This window comes from Pteronotus mesoamericanus, unplaced genomic scaffold (genome assembly GCF_021234165.1).
Source record: "Pteronotus mesoamericanus isolate MK-2021 breed Mesoamerican mustached bat unplaced genomic scaffold, CSHL_Meso_final contig_24, whole genome shotgun sequence".
NCBI lineage: Eukaryota > Metazoa > Chordata > Mammalia > Chiroptera > Mormoopidae > Pteronotus > Pteronotus mesoamericanus.
The window spans coordinates 9,755,784-9,780,329 of NW_026555100.1; the positions used below are offsets into that span (position 1 = coordinate 9,755,784).

The 24,546-nt window shown below is 38.8% G+C and overlaps 1 protein-coding gene and 1 pseudogene across 4 annotated transcripts in view; one reads left to right on the forward strand and one right to left on the reverse strand.

Moving 5' to 3' along the window:
* CCAR1 (cell division cycle and apoptosis regulator 1) overlaps positions 1–4,209 on the reverse strand; it is a 46,249-nt gene extending 42,040 nt beyond the window's left edge. For 2 of the 4 annotated variants that reach the window (XM_054572692.1, XM_054572695.1), the window contains exons 1-2: positions 3,845–4,037; positions 2,642–2,765 (exon numbers count right to left, since the gene is read on the reverse strand). In XM_054572692.1, the coding sequence (XP_054428667.1) occupies positions 2,642–2,714 (73 nt within the window). In that variant the 5' untranslated portion in view covers positions 2,715–2,765; positions 3,845–4,037. Of the gene's footprint in view, positions 1–2,641; positions 2,766–3,844; positions 4,038–4,096 lie in introns of those variants that run through there. The other 2 variants (XM_054572694.1, XM_054572693.1) reach the window with 2 other exon arrangements.
* An 18,856-nt stretch (positions 4,210–23,065) lies between these two features.
* Positions 23,066–23,986, forward strand: LOC129069788 (cilia- and flagella-associated protein 298-like; annotated as a pseudogene).
* The last annotated feature ends 560 nt before the right edge of the window (positions 23,987–24,546 follow it).

Consider the following 24,546-nt stretch of genomic DNA (forward strand, 5'->3'; position numbering starts at 1 on the left):
GCTCTAATAAAATGAAATAATGATTAGTTACAAAGGTTTTAAAATAAAGGCAAGACATGGCTGGTGTGGCTCAGTGGATTGAGCTCTGGCCTGCGAACCAAAGGGCTGCCTGTTTGATTCCCGGGGTAGGGCACCTGCCTGGGTTGCAGGCCAGGTCCTCAGCAGGGGGCACGCAAGATGCAACCACACATTGATGTTTCTCTCCTTCTCTTTTTCCCTTCCCCTCTCTAAAAATAAATAAATAAAATCTTAAAAATAACATAACATAACATAACATAACAGCAAGACAGTATCAACCCAACCCTGGCTGGGTGGCTCAGTTGCTTAGAGTGTTGACCCATTATGCCAAGGTTGCCAGTTCAGTCCCTGGTCAGAACACATACAAGAATCAACCAATGAACACATAAATAAGTGAAAGAACAAATCGATGTTTCTCTCTTCCTTCCTCTCTAAAATATGAATATGTATATGTATATATGTGTGTTTGTGTGTATATATTTCAGCCCAAAATACAGCACCTAGAAATTAAATACTTTAATAAAAACAAAATCACTACGGAGTGCCATTTAGAAAATTATTACAGGATTTTTATAGAAGAGCTAAGCAGAGATGCTAAAAAAACATTTGCCTACTTACTGAAGTCATTATACATCAATAAAATTTTAGAATTTGAAAACCTCTATCAAGTATAGTTCCAAGAAAACCCGTAAATAATTTCCTACAGCACAAATACAAGCCCTGTTTACACAAATACCATTATTTACATTTGGACTCTCCATTGCCAAATATAAAAAGGGAGATGTATATTTACTACTGACTTTGACAAATTTTATAAACCTCTGGTGTCTCCTTTGCTCAGCCTTAAAATAAATATAAGAGTATAACATACATTTAAGTAATTACAATACAAATACTAAGAATTATAGACAGTAGAATTAAAACATAATAGCTATTTTACTGGAATAACATAGGTATGAACTTAAAACAAATTATATATAGAAGCAGCCAGGTAAAACAAGCTCAGTTTACCAAAATACCAGTACATAGTACTTGCTTCTTGGCACAGAGTAGTTGCTAATGATTTCTGTTTCATGAAAACTAAATCAATACCATTATTTAACATAAAGGAGAAACACTTGAATCTGAAATATAATCTGTAACTACATTTCATATTACTTTCAGTTGCATACAGAACTAACTACTGATCATTCACCATCCCCCAATCAAGAATTAAAACAGCTCTGGCTAGTGTGGCTCAGTGGAGTGAGTGCCCACCTGTAACTGATTCCACTTCCAGTCAGGGCACATACCTGGGTTGCGGGCCAGGCCCCCAGTGGAGGGCATGCAAGAGCCAACCAACTGATGTGTCTCTAGCACATCAATGTTTCTCTCCCTCTCTTCCTTCCTCCCTTTCCCTCCCTCTCTCTAAAAATAATTTTCAAATCTTAAAAAAAAAAAAATTAAAACAAAAACCCTTCAATTATCCAGAGAAACATCACCTACATAACTAGTCGTAACCAACAAATTTTAGAACACCCAAGTTAGAAGATCACAGAATCTCAACGGTTGACCTCAAATTACAAAATAAATATTTTAAGTAAAATGCAGCAAAGAACTAGTATCAAATATGTAATAAATAAAAACATATTCAAATTAACAATAGCTGCAACTTATCTGGGTTCTCAAAGTAACTCAATTTTTCATTGTGTATAATCTTATTTAAGATTCAAATCTTCAATCAAGAAATGGTAAAAAAAAGTTCTTCCTAAGAGCAATGGGAAGAACCTTATTGAAACAAACATTTTCAATGACATTTTTGTTGACTTTATTTTGAAAATGTAAATATTCATTTGCTCCTTTTATATCTTTTTCCTTTGCTTGATAAATTCTTTAGTTAGTTTCCAACTCTAAACAACTGAAAACCAGTCATGTATAATTTTTCATAAAGTATAAATTTTTGAGACATTTATTTTTAAATACAACTGATCCTTGAACACAAGTCTGAACTGTGATCTACTTATACGGGCATTTTTCCAATACGTATGTACAGTATTTTAAGTGTATTTCCTCTTCATTATGCTTTCAACATTCTTTTCTCTAGATTATTTTTAATATAAGAACACTATTTGTAATACATATACAAAATGTGTTAACTGTTTGTGTATCAGTAAGGCTGCAAGTCAACAGCTGGCTATTAGTAAAGTTTAAGTTTTGGGGGAGTCAAAAGTAATAGAGGGATTTTCCACTGGGGGTGGGGAGGATTCCATACCTCTGATCATTCCCTTGTTCAAGGGTAAACTGTGTAACTGCTGAATACTGACACCATAACATGTCAAATGATTTTCGTAAACTCTGATGAATGAGTGACTAACCTCTAACATAACTAAATCAATTAAAAGTCAATCAATTTAAGGTTTGAAAAACTATAAAACTTCCAAACTGATGTGTAAAACAATTTTGTTGCGTTTTTTTTTCTTTTGCTAGTTGACTCATGAATGTTTAAAGGAGCTTCCCACACAAAATTAAAAGATACAGCATTTGGGAACCTTTCACACAGGATTATGCACAGCCTAATTCACAGTTGTATCATGCCGCTGCTCCCCACCCCCCCTTTTGCAGGGCATGTGTTCAGTAGCCTGACCTGGTTGAGATACCGCAGTGGCTGTAAACTGAGTAGCCCACGGTGGATTCTTCTGTCCTCCAAACTGAGCCATGATGAAAGCCGGGGGGGAAACCTTCGCGTGTTTTTCTTCTATAGCAGCGATCTATTAAGAAAGGATCTACATTTTAAAGTTCAACCAAACTATAAATATCACAAAAGAAAGGTTTTAATTTGTCAAGGACATCCTGACAAATTGATGTATAAAGATCTAAGTAGAGATCTAAGTATAAATTTAAAAGGGAATATGGGTGTCCAATATGCAGCAAGAGTTTTTACATGAGGTAGTGCATCAAAAGCATACTTTAATATATGACATTAGAGTTAGACTTACAAAAAAGGCACTTCTTTCTGGGACTACAAACTGTCACATTTAAACAGAAGACCATCTGCTGTTATCTTCCCAATTCTTAACATTAGGAAGTGCACAGCTTTATGTTCAAAGGATATACAGCCTGCATGTCTTCTTTAACGATCATTTGGGGATTCAAACTAGTGGGGCTTCCAATAACAAATTGGAAGACACCGAGTATAGGTAAAGAATATCACTTCGGTTAACACACGACTACATACTTTCTCAAACAGGTAAAAAACGGGGGGGTCTCTTTTCTCTCCTCTCCCTCGAGGGGAAAGACAGTTGAAATAACGGATGCCCTTTAAAGAAGCATCGCGAAGACCTCTCCCCTCCAAAATACAAGCCAGAAAAGGCGAAGATCTCAGCCGGCGCGCTCCCTCCATCCCCCGCGACTCCGAGGGGCCGGAGTTCTGCCATCCATCTTCCTCCAGCTCCAGCTCCAGCTCCTCGCGGGTCTTAGACCAAGGAAGGCGGGATACTCCGTCCCACGAGACTGGGCGAAGGGCCAACAGAAGAATACTTAGAGCCCTGGTCCCCTGAAACCCTGGGCCGGACCAGTAAAGACTCCATCTCTCCCCAAACCCACGGCATTCCGAGTGGCCCCAACGTCCCGGGGGCCAGGAGGCCAAAACCGCAGTGGCTCGGGAGCTAGGGACGGCAGTCGACAGTCCCTCCGGGCCCGCCAAACCGAAGCTGAGGGGCGCTGGGGGAACACCTCAGCGGCCGCGGGGAACAGCGAGGGATGGGGGAGGGGCCGGGCGCGCAGGGCCTGCTCCGACCCGCACAAAAGGGACTATGTCCCTCCCGCCTCAGTCCCACGAGAACCCCACCGTCGCCAGCCTGTAGACGCCGTGCTACCGAAACGTTCGCTCCTGGACCTTCCGTGGATCAATACGACGTTAAGAACCCCAGCTCCGCCGCCGCCGCCGCTTGAACGAAGAGGACTAGACCTTCACCTGAATCGGGTCCCGGCTAACACCGAAGCCATTTCAAACCCATCAGCCTCAGGCGCATGCGCCAACTTCCCCCTCTTCCTCCACGCCTCGCCCCAGCTACCCAGCTCTCCGGGGAGCGGCACTTACGGGTTTACGTTGTACGTGCGCGCTCCTCAGGCCGCCTTCAAAACGGCTAGAGTTACTGCGTGCCTACGAGGAGATACGTTGGCCTTACCCAACAATGATCCGGGGCTGCGTCTAGGCGCAAGCACTGTGGGAAAGGCCTTCCTAGGGAGGGGAAGGGGCGGGGGGAAACCCTTGCTCACGTGATCTCGTAAGCCCGCCGCCATTTTGTGTCCCCTCCCCTTTTTTCTTAGTGCAAGTACTTGATAGAATGGATGTGTGCTGTGTCTCCCTCTTTTTAAAAATTGAGATAAAATTCATTTAACGTGTAATTCACGTTTAAGCATTTTATATTGTACAATTGAGTGGCTTTTAGTATGTTGATAAGATTGTGCAACTATGATAAGTATGTTAAAAGAAACCCGGGAATAACAATTTGCAGTTTCTGTTAACACATTTGAAATTGAGAGAATGTATATGGAGGTGGGAGAAAGCAAAGTGGGGATTGGATTATAGAATATTTAAGATTATGTGCTCTCTTAAAGGTTAATACCGCTTTCTAGGGGTATTGCGTCTGGTTTTTCAAAGGTGCAGAACAATTGGCACAGCTGGCTTAAAATTTATCACTAAAGGAGTTACAAGCCTGGGACATGATTACTCATCATAACCCTCCCCAGACAGGAATTTATGATCAGATCACCCTGTGAGGTATCTTTCAATGGAACCCCTTTTTTAATCCACAGGGATTACACCAGTTCCCGTTCCCATGAACAATATATCACATCCTCCTCCATTATTTTTTAAAATTATTATTATAATTATTTTAGTGGGTATGGAATGATTTTGATTAGCATTTCTCTAATGGCTAATAATGTTGAGAAGATTTTGGATCACTTGTATATCTTCCTTGGAGAAATGTCTGCTCAAGCCCCTTGATTTCCCCTACCCCACTTCTTGGCAATTTTTTTCTAGAAAAATATATATAACAAAATTTATAATTTTAACCATTTTTAAAGTGAACAATTTAGTGGCATTAGTTAAATTCACAGCATTGTACAATCATCACTTTACCTGATTATAATTGGGTTGTTTGTTGATTGTTGAGTGATGAAAGTCTAGATCTGCATGCTAGTTCCTCATCTCAGATATGATTTGCAAATATTTTTTCTTTATGTGGGTTTTCTTTTCACTTTCACAACAGTGTCTTTTCATGCACAAAATTAACAGATTTTCCTTTTTTAAAAGATTTTATTTATTTTTAGAAAGACAGGAAGGGAGGGAGAGTGGGAGAGAAACATCACGTAAGAGAGCAGCATTGATGGGTTAGCTTTTCCCATGCCCCTAACCAGGGCTCTGGCCCACAATGACATGAGCCTTAACCAGGAATTAACTGGTCACCTTTTGGTCTATGGAAGGACACCCAATCCACTGAGCCATACCAGTCAGGGCCTGACTTTTCTTTTTTTAAAAATATTTTATTTACTTTTAGAGACAGGGAGTGGAATATCGACATGTGAGAGATACACTGATCATTTGCTTCTTGCATGCCCCCACCTGGAGTCCTGGCCCACAACCCAGGCATGTGCCCCAACAGGGAATTGAACAGGTTTTCAGGTCTGCACTCAATCCACTGAGCCACACCAGCCAGGGCATGATTTTTCTTGAAGATGAACTTAACTGTTGCTTCCCTTCTTGATGTTATACCTAAGAACATATTGCCAAATCCAAGTTCATAAAGATTTACCTCTATGTTTTCTTCTTTTTTTTTCCTATGTTTTCTTCTAAGAGTTGTGTAGTTTTGCTTCACATTTAAATCATTAATCCAGTTTAAATTAATTTTTGTATATAGTGTGAGTTGAGTCCAGTTCATCCTTTTGCATGTGGATACCCAGTTGTCCCAGAACCATTTGGTGAAAAGTGTATTCTTTCCCCACTTATAGTCTCAGCACCTTTGTCAAAAATCAATTGCCTGTATATAAATGGGTTTATTTCTGGACTCTAAATTCTGTTACATTGATCTGTGTCTGTCATCATGCCAGTACCACATTCTTTATAATTTCTGTAGCTTCGTAGAAAGTCTTGAGAAGTGAGAGCCTTTCACGTTTGTTGTTCTTTTTCAAGATTGTTTAGGCTTTTCAGGGTTTCCTGCAATTCCATACAAATTTTAGGATCAGATTGTTCAGTTCTGTAAAAATGGCAGTTGAAATTTTAATAGGGAGAGCTTCAAATCTCTAGATCAATTTGTGGAGTATTTCCATTTTAACAATATTGAGTATCCATTCCATAAATGTGGATGTCTTTCCATTTATTTAAGTCTTCTTTTATTTCTTTCAATGTTTCATAAGTTTCAGAGTTCAATTTTTGTACCTCTGTTAAATTTATTTGCCAACTACTTTATTCTTTTTAATGGTAAACAGAATTGTTTTCTTAATACCACTTTTAGATTATTTGTTACTAGTGTAAAGGAATATAATTGATTTTAGTTTGTTGGTATTTTGCAACTTTGTTGAATTAGATTATTAGCTCTCATAGTTTGGGGGGGTGTATTTTTTAGAATTTTCTTTATGTAAGATCATGTCACATGTGATCTGTTAATTGATATGGTTTTCCTTCTTTCTTTCCAATTTGAATGCTTTTTACTTCTCTTTCCTGCCTAATTACCCTGGGTAGAACTTCCAATCCAATGTTGAGAAATGGTGAGATCATCCTTGTCTTGTTCCTGATTTTAAAAGGAAAGCTTCAGCCTTTCACCATTAATATGACTTTAGCTGTGGATTTTTCAGAGATGCCCCCTATGAGATTAAGAAGGTTCTCTGCTATTCCTAGTTTGTTAATTGTTTTCATCATTAAGGGGTTTGGTTATTGTCAAATGGTTTTTCCTTATCAATTGAGATTATCATGTGGATTATTCCTTTATTGTATTAAAACAGTATATTACATTGCTTGAGCTTTGTATCTTTATTTATCCTTGCATTTCTGGGATAAATTCCACTTAGTTATGGTATATAATCCTTTTAACATGCAGCTGGATTTGGTTTAATAGTATTTTGTTTAGAATTTTTTGTATTGTATTTTTTGTATAGAATTTTTGTATATATACGTATATAGTGGCCTGTAGTTTTCTTGATGTTTATGACTAGTTTTGGTATCTGATAAATACCTGGTTCATAGAGTAAGTTAGGAAGTGTTCCTTCCTCCTCTCTTAAAAGTGTATGAAAGGAATTGGTGTTAAATCTTTAAAAATATTTGATTAAATTAATCAGGGAAGCTACTTTGTAATGGAGTTTTATTTTTTCTTAGTTGATAGTATTTTAATTACAGATTAAAAATTTTACTTGTTATACTTCTATTCAGATTATAATATTTCCATAGATACTTGGAAAGTTCATATATTATACATGTTTAAATGTGGCTCCAGATGTAGTAAAATGGAAGGAACTAATTTAAATAACCATTTTCAAAATGTCTGTGACTAGAAAGAGAAAGGAACTGTCCTAAGTAAGTGGGTTGAAGCACAGTTTTTTGTTTGTTTTATGATGCCAGGGTTTAGACTTTCCTAAAATACTGATAAGGAGGATCCAGTGTTGAGAGTGAAGTTAGAGGAGAAAGAAGGAATAAGTTTTTCCTGAAGATATAAGACTCCTGAGGAGATTAGATGGTATAGAAGCCAGAGAATACACATGGAAGGATTAGCTTTTAATTGGAGGAAGGACATTTTTTTTTTTCCATTGTACTAATTGGAAGCAGGGGATGGGTAAAGATGGAGGTAGATTTATAAGGTACAGGTGGGAAAAGGAGAGGATTTTCAGTCTGTGATTTCTACTTCTCTGAAAAAAAAAAGGCAGTCAACATTTGAGAACAAATATGGTTCAAAGGTGTACACAGATTGAATGGATTAAACAAACAGTGTTGCAGGCTCTGTTTTCCTAAAATATATTTTATTGACTATGCTATTACAGTTGCCCCAATTTTTCTCCCTTTACCCCCATCTGCCACGTACCCTCATACCTTCCAGCAATAACCCTGTTAGTTCATGTCCATGGGTCATGCATGTAAATTCTTTGGCTTTTCCCTTTCCTATTCTATTCTTAACACCCCCCTGTCTATTTTGTACCTATTATTTATGCTTCCCATTCCCTGTACCTTTTCCCCCATCTCCCCCTTCCCCCTTCCAGCTGATAACCCTCCAAGTAATCTCCATGTCTGTGATACCGTTCCTGTTCTGGTTGTTTGCTTAGGTTTTTTTTGTTGTTGTTGTTTTTTAAGATTTAATTGTTGATAGTTGTGAATTTGTTGCCTTTTCAATTTTCATAGTTTTGATATCCTTTTTTCTTTAATAAATCCCTTTAACATTTCTTGTAATAATGGCTTGGTGGTGATGAACTCCTTTAGCTTTTATTTGTCTGGGAAGCACTTTATCTGTCTTTCAATTCTAAATGTTAACTTTGCTGGATAGAGTAATCTAGGTTGTAGGGTCTTGCTTTTCATCACTTTGAATACTTCTTGACTGCAAAGTTTATTTTGAGAAATCACCTGATAGTTTTAGGGTACTCCTTTAAAGATAACTCTCTGCTTTTCTCTTGCTGCTTTTAAGATTCTCTCTGTCTCTTTAACCTTTGACATTTTAATTATGATGAGTCTTGGTGCGTTCCTCTTTGCATCTGTCTTGTTTGGGACTCTCTGTGCTTCTTAGAATTGTATGTCTATTTCCTTTACCAAATTAGGGAAGTTTTCTTTCATTATTTTTTCAATTAAGTTCAATTTCTTGCTCTTTCTCTTCTCCTTCAGGCATCCCTATGATTCAGACATTGACACATTTGGAGATGTCCCAAAGTCGTCTTAAAAGATCCTACTTTTTTTTTTTTTTTTTTTAATTCTTGTTTCTTCGTTCTGTTCTAGTTGAATGTTTATTTCTTCTTTATGTTCCAAATCATTTATTTGAATCCCAGTTTCATCCTCTCTACTGTTGGTTCATTGTAGATTTTTCTTTATTTCACTTAGCGTATCCTTCCTTTCTTCCTTTATGTCGTTGCCATACTCAAAGAATTCTTTGAGCATCCTAATCACCAGTGTTTTGAACTCTGAATCTGATAGGTTGGCTATCTCCCTTTCACTTATTTTTCTGGAGTTTTGTTGTGTTCTTTCATTTGAGCCATATTTCTTTGTCTCTTCAATTTGACAGCCTCCCTGTGTTTATTTCTGTGTAATAGGTAGAGCTGCTTTGACTCCCTGTCTCAGTGGTATAGAAGGGGCACCTGTAAATTGTGTGGGGTGGAGTCTTAGGTAATCGCCAGGGCAGGGCATATGCTTCACTGCTCTCTGGCTTTATGTGGGGGAATGGCTCAGAAAGTAGACAATGCCACTGCCTGGCTTGTGGAGGTTTGCCCGGCACTTGTCCTGTTCCCAGTCACTTCACTTACTCCCCATATTTGACTGGTGCTGAATCCCAGAAGGGGTGGGTCTGCATTTGTTCTCAGTCCATGTAGGCCCTTTGAGGCGAGTCTCCTAAAAATCCAGCAGTTTCTCCCACCGCCCCAAATCACTGGTTTTTATAGCCAGAAGTCATGGGTTTCTCTTCTTGCACTGGAACCCTGGTCTATGCAATCTGGCCTGAGGCTGGTATCTCTTGATCCTGCAGTATCCCTCCCAATTTTTATCCATGACACTTAAATGAGGGACTACCCATTCTGCTGCTGTCACCTCTCCATGGCACAAGACGCCTCCACTCCAGCCTGTGTGGATGAATGTGTTTTCTCTAAATCCTTGGTTGTCATACTTCCATACAGCTTGATTTTCTGGTGCTTCTGACTGTTAATTTGTTTTGATATCTAGTTGTAATTCTTTCTATGGTTGCATGAGAGGCAAAGCATGTTTACCTATGTCTCCATCTTGACCTGAAGTGCAGGCTCTGTTGATACTGATAATTGTGACTATGTGACTATGAGAGTTGGGATTTTGCCAGCATGCCAGGGAATCTTTGGATAATCCAACCTTGGTAAATAAACAAGTATTCTTGGCCATGTGCCATGTGACTGTGATTTTTTTTCACCTATTAACATGGAATCAACATGTTGTCTCTAGGACTTCTAGAAAAGATGGTGGTGAAGGTAAATGTGGTGCTTGAACCCTCCCACAACCACATCCAAATTACAACTAAACTACAAAACAACTATCTTTCACATCTACCTGAAACCTAGCTGAATGGAAGTCCTAGAACTAGGCACGTAAAAAAGAGCCCACTTTGCCCTGGCCAGGCAGTTCAGTTGGTTAGAGCATTGTCCCCATCCACCAAGGTCAGGTTTGGTCAGGGCACACACAAGAATCAACCAATGAATGCACATATATGTGGAAAAACAAATAGCTCTCTCTGTCTCTCTCTCAAATCAATACATTTAAAAAATAATTATAAAAAGATGAAGAAGCCACATTGAGGCTGCTAGGAGGGATAGAGATCCTTAACAGGATAGGATGGTCCTACATTGATATGCGGTGGATAAAAATCAGGAGGGGTATCTCAGTTGCAGACGTCCCCTTGAGGAGTAAGGGGTCCCTACACCAGACTCTCCAGCCCAGGGTTCCAGTTGTAAAAGCCAGGAAGAATTGTGGGTGAGTGGGATACAGGTTTTCTCGAGTCCCACACATTCCTTTTAAAAGACCCATGCATAGACATACACGGACTTATTTCTTTTTTTTTTTTCCCCATGAGAATTTATTATTTTAGGAATTGAGCCTGAGCCCCTAAGAGTACAAAAAACAAAAAGAAAACTAACAATATATTTTTAAAAATAATAGTTATGCAAATAACTCTTTTGGCTAACACTAAGCAACTGAAAAAAAGGGAGATTTTCCTGAGACTAATTAGTAAACAATTTCTCTTGACCCAAACTTCAAAATACAAGCCTCTAATTATAGAATATGACATAGTTTTCATTTTGAACATAGCTGATATAAGGCAACTTTTAAACAGTAAACATTTGGTTAAAGTTGCCTCAAACTTAGGAAAAGACTAACAAGTAACCATGGTAACAAAGAGCTACCAGAACCAGTTTTAATTGTGTTTAATCAATCAGTGAGCACGGGCCTCATTCACCAATCAATGTAGACCACTTCCTTCTGAAAGGAAGCCAGTCAGAGACAACCTTATTTAAATAAACATGCCTCAGAGTGCCAACCAATCAACACCCATCTCACCAGAATAACCATGCTGCTTCAGAGGATGTCAACCCACTTATGCCTCTGAAAGTCCACTAGTCCTTAAATCCCTCTTGACATGGACTTATTTCATCTGAGCTCCAACACTGGGGCAGCAGCTTGAAGGGAAGCAAGAACATACAGTGAAAAATGAATTGTCTGGTATCAGGATGAGCGCTGGGGGGGTGGGGGCAGGTGGGCAGCTTTTGTGCCAGGCAAAAGTTCTGGCAGAGGCCATTTTTCCTCTACTGAGTTTTCCTGCCCCCCTTCCCACAGAGCCAAGAGGGTGGCACTATGTCTGAGTCTCCATCAACCTGGATCACATTGTTTGCCCTCCTCTGGTTGCTCCCTGACACCCTGCCCCACCAAACTGCATGCTCACCCAAGCTGTTTCCAATAGCTTTGCTATATGAATGACTTGTATTGCTCATGTTTAATACTTTCTTAAAATCTTTCAAACAAGCAGCCTCTGGCTTCTTTGAACCCTGTACCTCTTGTTAAGTGGTCCCAGGCCCGGCACTAGCAGGTTAGCCTCACCTGGGCACCTCTAAACCCAGTACAAGTAGCAGCCATTAGCAGATCACTTTGTAGCTCATGCTGGGTGACCCAGGCAGAACACAGGTGTTGGCTGACTTTGGCCTGCACCTTGCTGGAGGCCCCAGAGACAGTGCACCCAATGGACTCCTTCAAAAAAATACCTTTCACAAGTGACACACACAAGGAGAAGACTCAGTGGGCACCAGAGCCCCACAAAAAAGTCCTTTTCTGTGGGATGGACACCTGCACAACTGATACTCCAAAGTGGTTGGAGTTCCTGGGCCAGTGGTTGCAGCCAGTCCTTGCAGCTGATTGACTTGGGGTCAATCTTTTCCACTCATGTGCCAACAGCAATCAAGGCTCAACTACAACAGGAGGGTGTACACAGATTATATGGGGTATAAAGGAAGGTGGCACACGTGGAATGACCAACTTAGGTGATCAGGGAGGCTGTGCCACTGGACCCTACAAAACATCTACTACATAAGGCCACATTACCAAGCCTGAGAGACATAGCAGCTCTACCTGATACAAATAAACAAACACAAGGGAGGCTGCCAAAATGAGGAGACAGAAACATGGCCCAAATGAAAGAACAGAACAAAACTCCAGAAAAAGAACTAAACAAAATGGAGACAAGCAATCTATCACACGCAGAGTTCAAAACACTGGTTGTAAGGTTCTTTGAGATCCTTAGCAACAGCATAAAAAGGGACATAGAAACTATAAAAAAAGAATGAGTCAGGAAGATGGCAGCGTAGGCATACATGGCTTGCATCTTCACACAACTACATCAAAATTCCAACTAAAATATAGAACAACCATCACTCAGAACCATCAGAAATCTAACTGAGTGGAATTAAAGGAACCACATCCACTCAGAATGGTACGAGAGGTACAGACATGGAATGGGCTGGTCCCACACCCAGATGTGGTGGACAAAAATTTGGGGGAGGTATCTTGAGAGCGAGGAGTCCCAGACCCACATCAGGAACTCCGGCACAGGGTTCCAGTGCCAGGAAACTAAGTCCCGAGAGCATCTTGCTGCAAAAAGCAGCAGGGACCAAGTTGGTGGAAGAAACTGCTGGAGTAGCAAGCAGTTCCACTTAAAGAACCCATACACAGACTCACTTACTCAGACTCACTCCCTCTGAGCTCCAGCATCAGGATGGCAGCTTGAAAGACACCCAGTAGCATATTGGGAGAGACTGAAGTGTCTAGCATCAGGGCGAGCAAAGGCCATTGTCCCTTTTCTGAGCCCGCCCCACAGAAAGTCACAGAGCTGGCAAGACGGTGCTGTATCTGAGACTCCATCAGCCTGGCTAACACTGTTCAACCTGCCTTAGAGATCCCTAGAGACTCTGCCCCACCAAAGTCACAGGCCCACCCAAGTAGCTTTTCCTTATGAATGGCTGGTCTTGGCTCCTACTGCACAACTTCCTGAATCCTCTCAAATAAGCAACAGCTGGCCTTAGTGATCCCCAGGCCCTGCACTAGCAGTAGCCAGACTAGATTCACATTTTGGCTTGCCTGGGAATCTCCACGCCCAGCACAAGTAGTATCTCAGATTGCTTTATAGCTCATACAGGGTGGTCCTAGGAAAAACAAGTAGGGGCTGATTTTGGCCTGGATCACCCGGAAAACTCCAGGGCCAGAACACCCAGTGGACAACTACAGACCACGTTGGTGCACCACCACACTGCTCCAGCACAGCTGATCCTCCACAGAGTGTGGTCACAACCAATCCTTGCAGCTGACTGGCCTCAGTAAATCCCTCCAATTGATCTGCCAACAGCAACCAAGTCTCAACTACAAGAGGAAGGTGTACTCAGTCCACACGAAGGAGGAAGTGCATCGAGTACCAAGCTTGGGTGATAGGGGAGGCTGTGCCACTGGACCCTAAGGGGCACCTACTACATGAGACCACAGTATCAAGACACAGAGTCAAAGCATCTCTACTTAATATGTAGAAAGAAACACAGGGGGCTGCCAAAACAAGGAGACAAAGAAAAATGGCTCAAATGAAAGAACAGATCAAAACTCCAGAAAAAGAGGTAAATGCAACGGAGAGAAGCAATCTATCAAATGCAGAGTTCAAAACACTAGTTATAAGGATGCTCAAGGAACTCAGTGAGGACCTCAGCAGCATAAAAAAGATGGTCAGAAAAGAAGAATACAGTAATTGAAATAAAGAACAATTTAAAGTGAAATAACAGTACAGCGGATGAAGCCAAGAATCAAATCAGTGATTTGCAATGTAAGAAAACAAAAAACAAACATTCAGAACAAGAAACAAAAAAAGATTTGAAAAAAAAAGAAAAATATAAGTAGCCTCTAGGACAACTTCAAAAGGTCCATCATTTGCATCACCAGGGGTGCAAGAAGGAGAAAAAAAAAGAGCAAAAAGTTGGAAATATAGTGGAAAATATAATGAAAGAAAACTTCCCTAATTTGTTAAAGGAAATAGATATGCACATCCAGGAAGCACAGAGAGTCCCAAACAAGGTGGAAACAAAGAGGCCCTGTCCAAGACCCATCACAGTTAAAATGCCAAAGCTTAAAGATAAAGAGAGAATCTTAAAAGCAGCAAGGGATAAGAAGCTAGTTACCTACAGGGGAGCTCCCATAAGAATGTCAGCTGATTTCTTAAAAGAAACTTTGCAGGCTAGGAGGGATTGGCAAGAAATATTCAAAGTCATGTAAAGCAGGGACATACAGCCAAGATGCTCTATCCAGCAAAGCTGTCATTTACAATTGAAGCATAGATAAAGAGCTTCCCAGTGAGGAAAAACTAAAGGAATTCATCATCACTGAACCATTGTTATTAGAAGGTTAAAGGGACTTATTTCAGAAAAAGATCAAAACTATGAACAATAAAATGGCCAAAAAAAAATCTATCCACATTTCAATGTAAAAAACAAACTAAACAAACAAGAAAAACAAAAACAGAATCATAGAGAGAGCATTTTGATAGTGCCAGATGGAAGGGGGGTGTGGGTGAGTGGGTGACGAGGTGAGGGGATTAATAAGTAAAAATGGGTAGTTACAGAATAGCCATGGGGATGTAAAGTACAGCATAGGAAATGGAGTAGTGTAAGAACTTGTATGCATGACCCATGGTCATGAACAATGGTGGGGGCAACTGGCTAAGGGGGGGGGGTGCTGAATGGAGGGCAAGGGGGAAAAATAAGCACAATTTTAATAGCATAATCAATAACATATAATTTTACAGCATCTGCTTCTGGTTCTCGGGCTGAATTGGTAGCAAGGGGAACCTGAGCGAGCTGAGGCTTAATGGCGGGGCCTTGCCAGAAATGGATAGCGGATTCCTTATGATGACTACCCAGCGGTTTTCCTGCCTGCCTATGAGAATCCCCCAGCATGGATTCCTCCTCACGAGAGGGTGTACCACCCAGACTACAACAATGAATTGACCCAGTTTCTGCCCCAAACCGTCACAATGAAGGAACCCCCCTGGAGTTCCTGGTGATCCCTGACTCTGATGCACATCGAGCTGGACTTCAGGAAGGGGACCAAGTCCTGGCTGTAAATTATGTGGGTTTTCAAGACATTGAGCATAGCAAGGCTGTGGCGATCCTGAAGACAGCCTGGGAAATCAGCATGTGTGTCCGCTTCTTTCCCTACAGCTATCATCGCCAAAAAAGAGAGGACTGTACACTAGAGAGTTGCAACCCACAGCCCTCCATATGGAATCTTCTAGGACAAGCTGGCCAGGCCTCAGGGACGTCACATACACTCTCACACAGTCTCATACACTTTGGAGACTCCAGTGGGACTCTGTTTTTCCTCCTCTCCCTCCTATTCTCCAAAAAGTAAAACATGATGCTGAAAAAAGAAGTAAAAACTAAAAAAATAATAATTTTAAAAAAGAATCTATCATAAATGAAGAATAAAGTAACTGAAATTAAAAATAATTTACAAAGAACAAACAGTTGAGTAGACAAAACTGAGAATCAAATCAGTGATTTGGAATATAAGGAAGAAAAAACCACCCCATTGGAACAGGAAAAAGGGAAAAGAATCCAAAGAAATGAAGGAGCTTCTGGGACAACTTTAAGTGTCCCAACATTAGTGGTGGTGGAAGGAGAAGGTGGCGAACAAGAAATTTAAAACCTATTTGAAAAAATAATGACAGCAAACTTACCTAACTTGGTGAAGTAAGTAGACATATGAATTCAGGAAGTCCAGAAAGTCCCAAACAAGGTGAACCCAAAGCTAAATGTTAAAGACAAAATTTTAAAAGCAGCAAGAGAAAAGTAGTTAGTTACCTATTAGAAAATTTCCATAAGACTATCAGCTGACTTCTCAAAAGAAGCCTTGCAGGCCAGAGGGAGTGGCAAGAAATAGTCAAAGTCATGAAAAGCAAGGACCTACAACCAAGGTTACTCTAACCAGCATTGCTATCATTTAGAATCAAAGGCAGAAAAAGAGCTTTCCAGACAAGAAAAAAATAAAGGAGATCGTCACCACCAAACCAGTATTAAATGATATGTTAAAGGGTCTTCTTTAAGAATAAGAAGGAAAGCCCTGGCTAGTGTGGCTCAGTGGACAGGAGTGCCAGCCTGAGAACCAAAGGGTCACTGGTTAGATTCCAAGTCAGGGCACATGCTTGGATTGCCAGCCAGGGCCAGGACCCCAGTAGGGGGCATGCGAGAGGCAACCACACATTGATGTTTCTCACCCTTTCTTTGTCTCTCCCTTCCTCTCTCTCTAAAAATAAATAAATACAATCTTAAAAGAATAAGCAAAAGATAAAAATATAAATAATAAAATAGCAATAAATACATATTTATCAACAACTGAATGTGAATAAACAAAACAAACAAGTAAAACAGACTAAAAAAATACAAAAAACATTTCGATAACTGCCAAATTGGAGCAGACTTGGGGAGGTGGGTGTAAAGGGTGAAAGGATTAAGAATGTTGCTGTTACAAAATAGTCACAGGAATGTAAATTATAGCATAAGAAATATAGTCAGTAATAGTCCAACAATTATCTATGGTGTCAGATGGGTATGAGACTTACCAGGATGATCACTTAGTAAGTTATATAATGTCTAATTGCTGGGGTGTACATCTGAAACTAATATAATACTGTATATAAACTATAATTGAAAAATAAAAAATGATTACACAACTCAACTAAAAAATAGGTCTTTAGGTGAGCAAGGCTATTCCATCTTCATGAAATAATTTATATACAATAACCAAGGAATGAAAAAAAGGTATCATTTTCTCAGACTTCATATTCTGCACTAAGTCCTGAACATTTTGGCATATTAACTACTTTGTATTATTACTCTATTAAAGAATGGGGAAATTCCACCACTCATTATCAGTCCTGGGCATAAAAGACAGAGGCCATAACAAAGTGGAGAGGTAGTGACCAAATCATCACCTGATATGGAGCAGAGATGTGTAGAGAGAAGTAGAGGTTAAAGGCTTGAACTATAAAACCTGACTACCTGGGTTCAAATATGGTTCCCCTTCAAAATATCATTTAAGTTCTTTGTGTCTATTTCTTGACTGAGAATTACATGACTATTAAACATGTAATGGTTTATAGGGAAGCACTTGGAATAGTGTTGGCATAAAGTATTATAATCTTTATTCCATTTCTACTCAGATACATGAAAGGAACATGTCAAAGAAAGCAATCTCATCGTTGGAAGGCTGGGAAACTGGTGTGGATAACATCCAATTATTGCTTAAGGTTACTTTAGTGGAAAGTAAACAATCTTGGTATCATCTTGGGATTCTCAGAATCTTTAAAAAAAAAGGAAAAGAAGTCTTAAGTTGGATGAACTTCAAAAGCTAAATGAAATAGCTTAACTGTTCTATTTTCATAACACTCTGTGAAAGGCAAAAACTAAATGAAAGAAATCTGATCAGTCATTACCAGGGGCAACCATGGGGGGAGTCAACTGAGTAAAAAGGATATGAGGGAACTTAGGAGGTCTGATGGGAATATGCTGTAATCTGAGCCATCCAATACAGGAGAAACTAACCAAGTATGGCTATTGGACACTTCATATGTGACTAATGCAACCAAGGAACTAAACTTTTAATTTTATTTAATTTTAAGTAGTCAAAATGTAGACTTAAAAATAAGAAGTGATTTAGTTTTGGAAAACTTTTAAGTATGTTTGGAATAACTGGGTATATGTATCTACTTTTTTAATTATAAATTTCATGAAACAGTTCAAGTATTTCATATAAAAATTTAACATCTGAATTAACATGTATTATAAATATAAAATACACACTAAATTTCAAAGACTTATTACAAAAAAAAATCTCATCAATTCACTCCATAGTAAAATGATACCATTTTGGATACACTGAGTTAAATAAAAGTGCTATTAAAATTAATTTCACTTGTTTCATTTTTAAATTACAAATGTTAACTCTCATTAGATTTCTAATAGACAATGCTATTCTACATCTTGGTTGTCTTGGTGGTTACATGACTGTATACATTTATCAAAACTGATAGCATTCAAAACAAACACCATATGATCTCACTCATATGTGGAATCTAATGAACAAAATATAGTGATGAACAAAATAAAACACAAAAGCATGGGTACATGGAACAGACCGACAGATCTCTGAGGGGAGGGACGACTAGAAGAGATTAGCCAAAGGACATATGTGCATAGCCCATGGATACTGACAACAATGTGAAGGTGGGTGGAAATGGGTGGAACCAGGCAAAGGAAGGGAAATGGCTATCATCTGTAATAATGTCAACAATAAAACAATTCCCTGGCTGGTGTGGCTCAGTGGATTGGGTGCCGGCCTGCAAACCAAGGGGTTGCCAGTTTGATTCTCAGTCATGGCACATACCTGGGTTGCAGACTGGGTTCCCAGTGGGGGCGTGCGGGAGGCGGCCACACCTTGCTGTTTCTCTCCCTCTCTCTCTCTCCCTCCCTTCCCCTCTCTGTAAAAATAAATAAAATCTTTAAAAAATAATAAAAAAAACTAACAAAAAATATCTCATAGCATTTAGGTAAAGGGCAGATTTTACTATATGTAAATTATACCCCTATAAATATAACTTAAAAAATTCTAAATAAAAGGCTTTTGTTGAAACATGCCACTAAATAATGTCTGTCTCTGAAGTTCTAGTTAGGTGACCACATTTTAATATGTAAAAATGTTGAGAAATGGAGAGAAACAGATCTGAAAATCTGATGACATAGAATTGCTGAATTTATTAACCTGAAATCACTTATCTCTGGATTTTTCTTTTGTTTGTTTAAAGATTTTATTTATTTTTAGAGGAGGAGGGAGAAACAGAGAAACATCAGTGTGTGGTTGCCTCTCACATGTCCCCTACTGGGGACCTGGCTCACAACCCAGGCATGTGCCTGACTGGGAATCAAACTGGAGACTCCTTGGTTTGTAGGCTGGCACTCAATCCACCGAAGCGCACCAGCCACAGCTATCTCTGGATTTCTTGCTATGTCAGAAAATACATTGTTCATTGTTTAAGCCATTTTTGGTTGTACCCAGGATCATCGTATGTATAAACAATAAGCAACAGAGGTAGAAAGGTCATTTTTTTCCCGTTTTTGTACTTTTTGAATTTTATACCAAATGATGACTTATTAAATTTTTAAAAATGAAGGTCCATTCCCTTTAATCCAGCATTTTAGTGTTTATCATAGTAAAAAGTTAAAAAAAAAAAAAAACCAAAATGCTCAGTAATAGGATAAAATCATGGGACATTAATATGCTTGAACACTATGTAGGCATTAAAAATGCTGACATTTGAGCTGATACAGGAACTACATACAGGAAGGAGCTAGTAGCCATATGAGGATCTGAAGGTAGAATCAGGCAGCAGGTACAAAGGCTTTGAGTCAGAGAAGAGTTTGGTCTGTTCAGGGAACTACAGAATTCAGGGTGGCTGGAGCATGGTAAACCAGATCAGAGAGGTAGGCAAGAGCCAGGTCACCTACAGCTTTGCAGACTAAGTAGTTTGGTGTCATATTAAGCATCGTGGGAAGACATTGGCATGTTTTAAGGAGGGAACAGCAAGATCCTCGATCTGTTTTTAAAAGATTACTCTGGCTGTTGTCGAGAGAGCATTAAGATAAAGGATCTAGAAATCATATCACTGGAAGAACATTGAAGAAACTGTATTTGGACAGATTATTTAAAAAATGATAGCTGTATGGTGGATATTTAGTTAGGATATTCATTGAGCTATTTAATGAGAGTAAAATAATAGAAAAGAACACATTTTTCTCATGTAAAAAACAAAGTTGATAAGTAGACCAGGGGAGTTGGTCACCCAGGGACCCAAATTCGTGCTCCTTCTTTTTTTTAAGTTTTCATTCATTCATTCATTTTTTGAGAGAGAGGAGAAGGGAGGGAGAAAGAGAGGGAGAGAAACATCTATGTGCAAGAGAAATGTTGGGTTTGCCTCTCTCACGCCCCCACCTAGGGACCAGGCCTGCAACCAAGGCTTGTGCCTTGACAGGGAATTGAATCAGCAAACTTTTTGGTTTTGGTAGGACGATGCCCAATCCAGAGCCACACCAGGCAGGGCCCGAGTTCTTCTGTTACATCCTAGAGTCTGCCCATGTCTGTATAATCAGGCTAACTCATGTCTCCCTTGTAACCCGTCAGGAAGGAGGTGGAAAATGTAGTCTGTACCTGCTCACCTCAACTTGGGGAGGAGATGGGGCAGAAGGATACAGTTGCTCCTGGTAGTAGGACTACCAAGATATTACAGTATTGGAATTTGGTTTCAAATTAGATGAATTGAGAGTAACTTCATATTCTGTGGCATTTGCTGTAATATCACTAAAAGCCTATTGTCAATATTTTTTCACCTCAGGTTTTATTTTAAAATTTTTATTTATTTATTTTAGAGAGCAGGGAAGGGAGGGAGAAAGAGAGGAAGAGAAACATTAATGTGCAAGAGAAACTTCGAAGGGATGCCTCTCACATGCCCCTATCCAGAGACCTGGCTGGCAACCCAAGGCATGTTCCCTGAACAAGAATTGAACCAGCGACCTTTCATTTGCAGAACAATGCCCAACCCACTGAGATACACCAGTCAGTGCCACTTTGGGTTTTAATAAATACTTTAGCATTACTGTGTTCAGAATTAAGTTTATTAAAATAATGATAAACCCAAGGGAGGGCATGAATCAGTCTAGACCCAAGCTGATTAACACCTCTGCCAGTTACTGGAGTTGTAAACATAAGTGCTTAAGCTTCAGAACTGATCTATAAAATGGGGTTACTAAGAGCCCATACTTACTATCACCACTGTGAGAATTAAAATAAAATAAAATAAAATAAAATGCAAGGTTTCTGGGATATAATAAGGATTCTATAAATGTTGCCATCTTGATTTTGTGAACACAATCTATACATTTGGTCATCTTCAAATATTAAATTCTAAAAAATATTTTGTTGAGGAAAGAAAAATTAGACTACCAGGTGCAAAATAGAAGTATAAAATTTATTTAAAACCACCCACAAAGTTTTGTATAATCAGGAATGATACAATTTGCAATAATTTTCTTAAAAACTCATGACAAAGATTTAAAATATAATTTCAATTACAGTATTTATTTAGCCTTCTCCTTTAGAACAATTTTAAAAAAGAAACTTTATGCTCTAAATAAATGAGACACAAGGAAAATATAATAGACAATTCCACAACTATCTTAACATGTATGTTTCAATACTAATACATTTCAATGCATTTTGCTACATAAACATGAAATCATGTACAACTGCTGCGCACCAAAATTTAGCTTAATTCAATCTTTCAAGTAACATGCAATTTCAACTCACAAGTCTTCAAGTACTACTAGTAAGTGTTCCCTTGTATGCAGAGCACTACATGTTGATCCTGAATTGAAATAATCATAATTAGATTATCTTTTTCCCTTTTACATGATGAAGTGCTTTTTCTTTAAACTGTTTCCTCCATATGTTAAGAACCAAAAATGGATATTTGTGGTTTTAAAATCTTTTCCTTACTATTGTATAGGATATTTAATACAGTAGGACAGCAGTAGGTAAAAATAAGTCCCCCAAAGCAAAAAATTAAAGGTACAAAATAAATAGTAAATACACTCCAAAGAGAAAAAGTCACCTAGAGACAGGACTATTAACTAGTGAAATTAATATTTCTCTATCGGGAATTTAGTACTATTCTATTTCACCGTGGTTTAGGATCTGTGAATTTTACTCCCACTAATGTTAAGCACTTAGTCTTCTCCTTTGAACCAAGTGTTTGATATGCACACAAATCTACTGGTAGGTCATCATATAGCATAAAAGAAAATGAAGAAACTGGAAATTAACGCTTTTCTTTCAAGTACTTTTACGAGTTTCTCTTTAGGGAACACTTCATGATTTCTTAGTAACCCGAAGATGACCATCCACCCATATGTCATAATGCAAAAGCTACCCTTCATTTTTACTATAAAACCATTCCTGAAAAAATATTTCTCTTGAAGCACCTATCACATTGTTATTTCATAAAAATTAAAAAAAATATGACCGTACATAGCAATAAAAAATATTTAATCTTTTTTTAAAGAGTTGTTTTTGTAAAGTCCTATGTAGTCAGTCATTTTGTAATATCACAAACAGGCATTTGTTGGGATAGGCAGTTATTAAACTGAGCCACCAAAAGTGGAATTTGACTATTCAGGGCAGTTTGGCTGGTTTTTTCATTAGTAACCCATAATGTACTGATGGAATAGCCAAAATATCTTACCTGTTTTTACCAATGGAGCACTTACTAAACATTTTACAAATACATCTCATTTTTCTTAACTCTCTGGGAAAAGGTATGTTTAACCTTGAATCAAGAGATTGTATGTAGCTAAAAACAAAATGGAACAAAAGGCCAAAACAAAACAGATTCAAATAAGTGGGAGACAGTACTATCTTTTAGAAATGCCTACAATTTTACATTTTTACCATGAGGCCTGGGAACTAGAATAGTTAGTTAACCCAGTACAATCCTTCAAGAAACCTGCATTGCAATAAAACAAATACATTAAACTTTGATTATGAGTTGCTGACTTTAGTCTTTTAAAAATATTTTTAAAAGAGTTATTACTTAGGGGATTTTTCTCTATTTAAGGAGTACAAGGTCTTTCTTTATAAAAAAAAAGTGTTTTTATAGGGAAAAATAAAACTTAATCTAAGCCCTAATGCGGGAGACCTTAATAATGCACAAGAAAATAGTTGGCTAAATAATGGAGCTATCCCCTCAGACTCTCTCATGCCGCACATCCACAGGGCTTTCTCACCCTTTGGTGTGGACTGTGGGGCCACCATGGTTCTGCTGCAGGGGAGGAGGGGTGAGGAGAGACAGTTCCTGCTGCAGGGACCTGGGAGCACTGAGCTGGAGGAACTTACAGTGCAGGTGACCCAGGTCTACAATGTGTGGCTCAAGATGCAGTGCATCTACTCAGAAATGGAAGAATGGGAAGAACATGGCGTGTTTGTCTCTCCTAATGTGCAACGATGGACTGATGACTGAAATTAGGGAGTGAATTGGGTGAAAAGTGTGTACCCAGGGGAGATGCAGTATTTAAATAGGATGACATTGGATGAAGGAATGGGCACGCTCCAAATGAAAAAATGAGGCATGTTTTAAAGGGGACTGTAGAAGAAGCCAAAGCAATATCTAAGCATCTAAGAAACAAGCGGGAGCCAGAGTCTCTGTCACCATGGAGATGGTGAAAGACGACCTGGGCCAGCTCCAAGGGACAATGATGATTGTTTATCCCACGGGCTTGCCACCATACGACCCCATCTGGATGGAATTTGAAAACAAAGAAGACTTGTGGGGCAAGCAGGACTCAATTTCATTGAGGATTAGAAACACAACTGTGGTGGGCCACCAAGGAGTCAAGAACACAGAAGCTTTCAGACTACAGCGGCAGAAGTGAAAAAATAAAACAAAAAATTATCATCAAGATTCAGCAAAAGGGACAAGGAGCTCCAGCCCTAAAACCTACTGTTAAAAGTGAGAGGCAGAAACAGCTGATGCTGTATTATCACAGAGGAGAGGAGGAACTCAAGAAATTGGAAAAAGATGACAATGCCTGTTTAAGTTCTCCACAGACGGACGATTTTCATGGAGTGATAGATGTAAAGTGGAGACCAAGATGAAGTTCACCCATTGACGAAGCTTCAAAAAATTTGCTTACCTCTGTTTAGTCAAAATAACAATAACTAAAAAGGATACTCACAATCCTCTATAAAAGATTTTGAAATTTCTAGTTTCCCTTTTAGTTTAAATTTTTACAATAAAGTCATTAAAAGTTGTAGAACTAAAACATATCCTGAAAAAAAAATCTGCCTACAATATTTTTATTTCAGGACTACTTGTATCTGAGATTCTTTGACAAAACACTAAATATGTAATTACTTAGAAAACATAAATGGTAGAAACAAAACACTTTAGAAACATGTTTTTCATACAAGTAGGCTTTATATTATTTTTATATCCAGTCTGACAAAATTTTTAATTGATAACACTAAGTCATAGTTTAAGGTGCAGAAATGCATTTAGCAGTCTGCACGTAGTTTTAGTATGGATGGGCTGACTTGCTGTGTGACTTGGAGCAAGCCATTAGCTGTTCTTGCTAACTCACAGGTTCCACACCAGGAAGATAGGACATAATAAAGCAGTTTGATACCTTAAAACATTATAAAGTACAAATATGAAT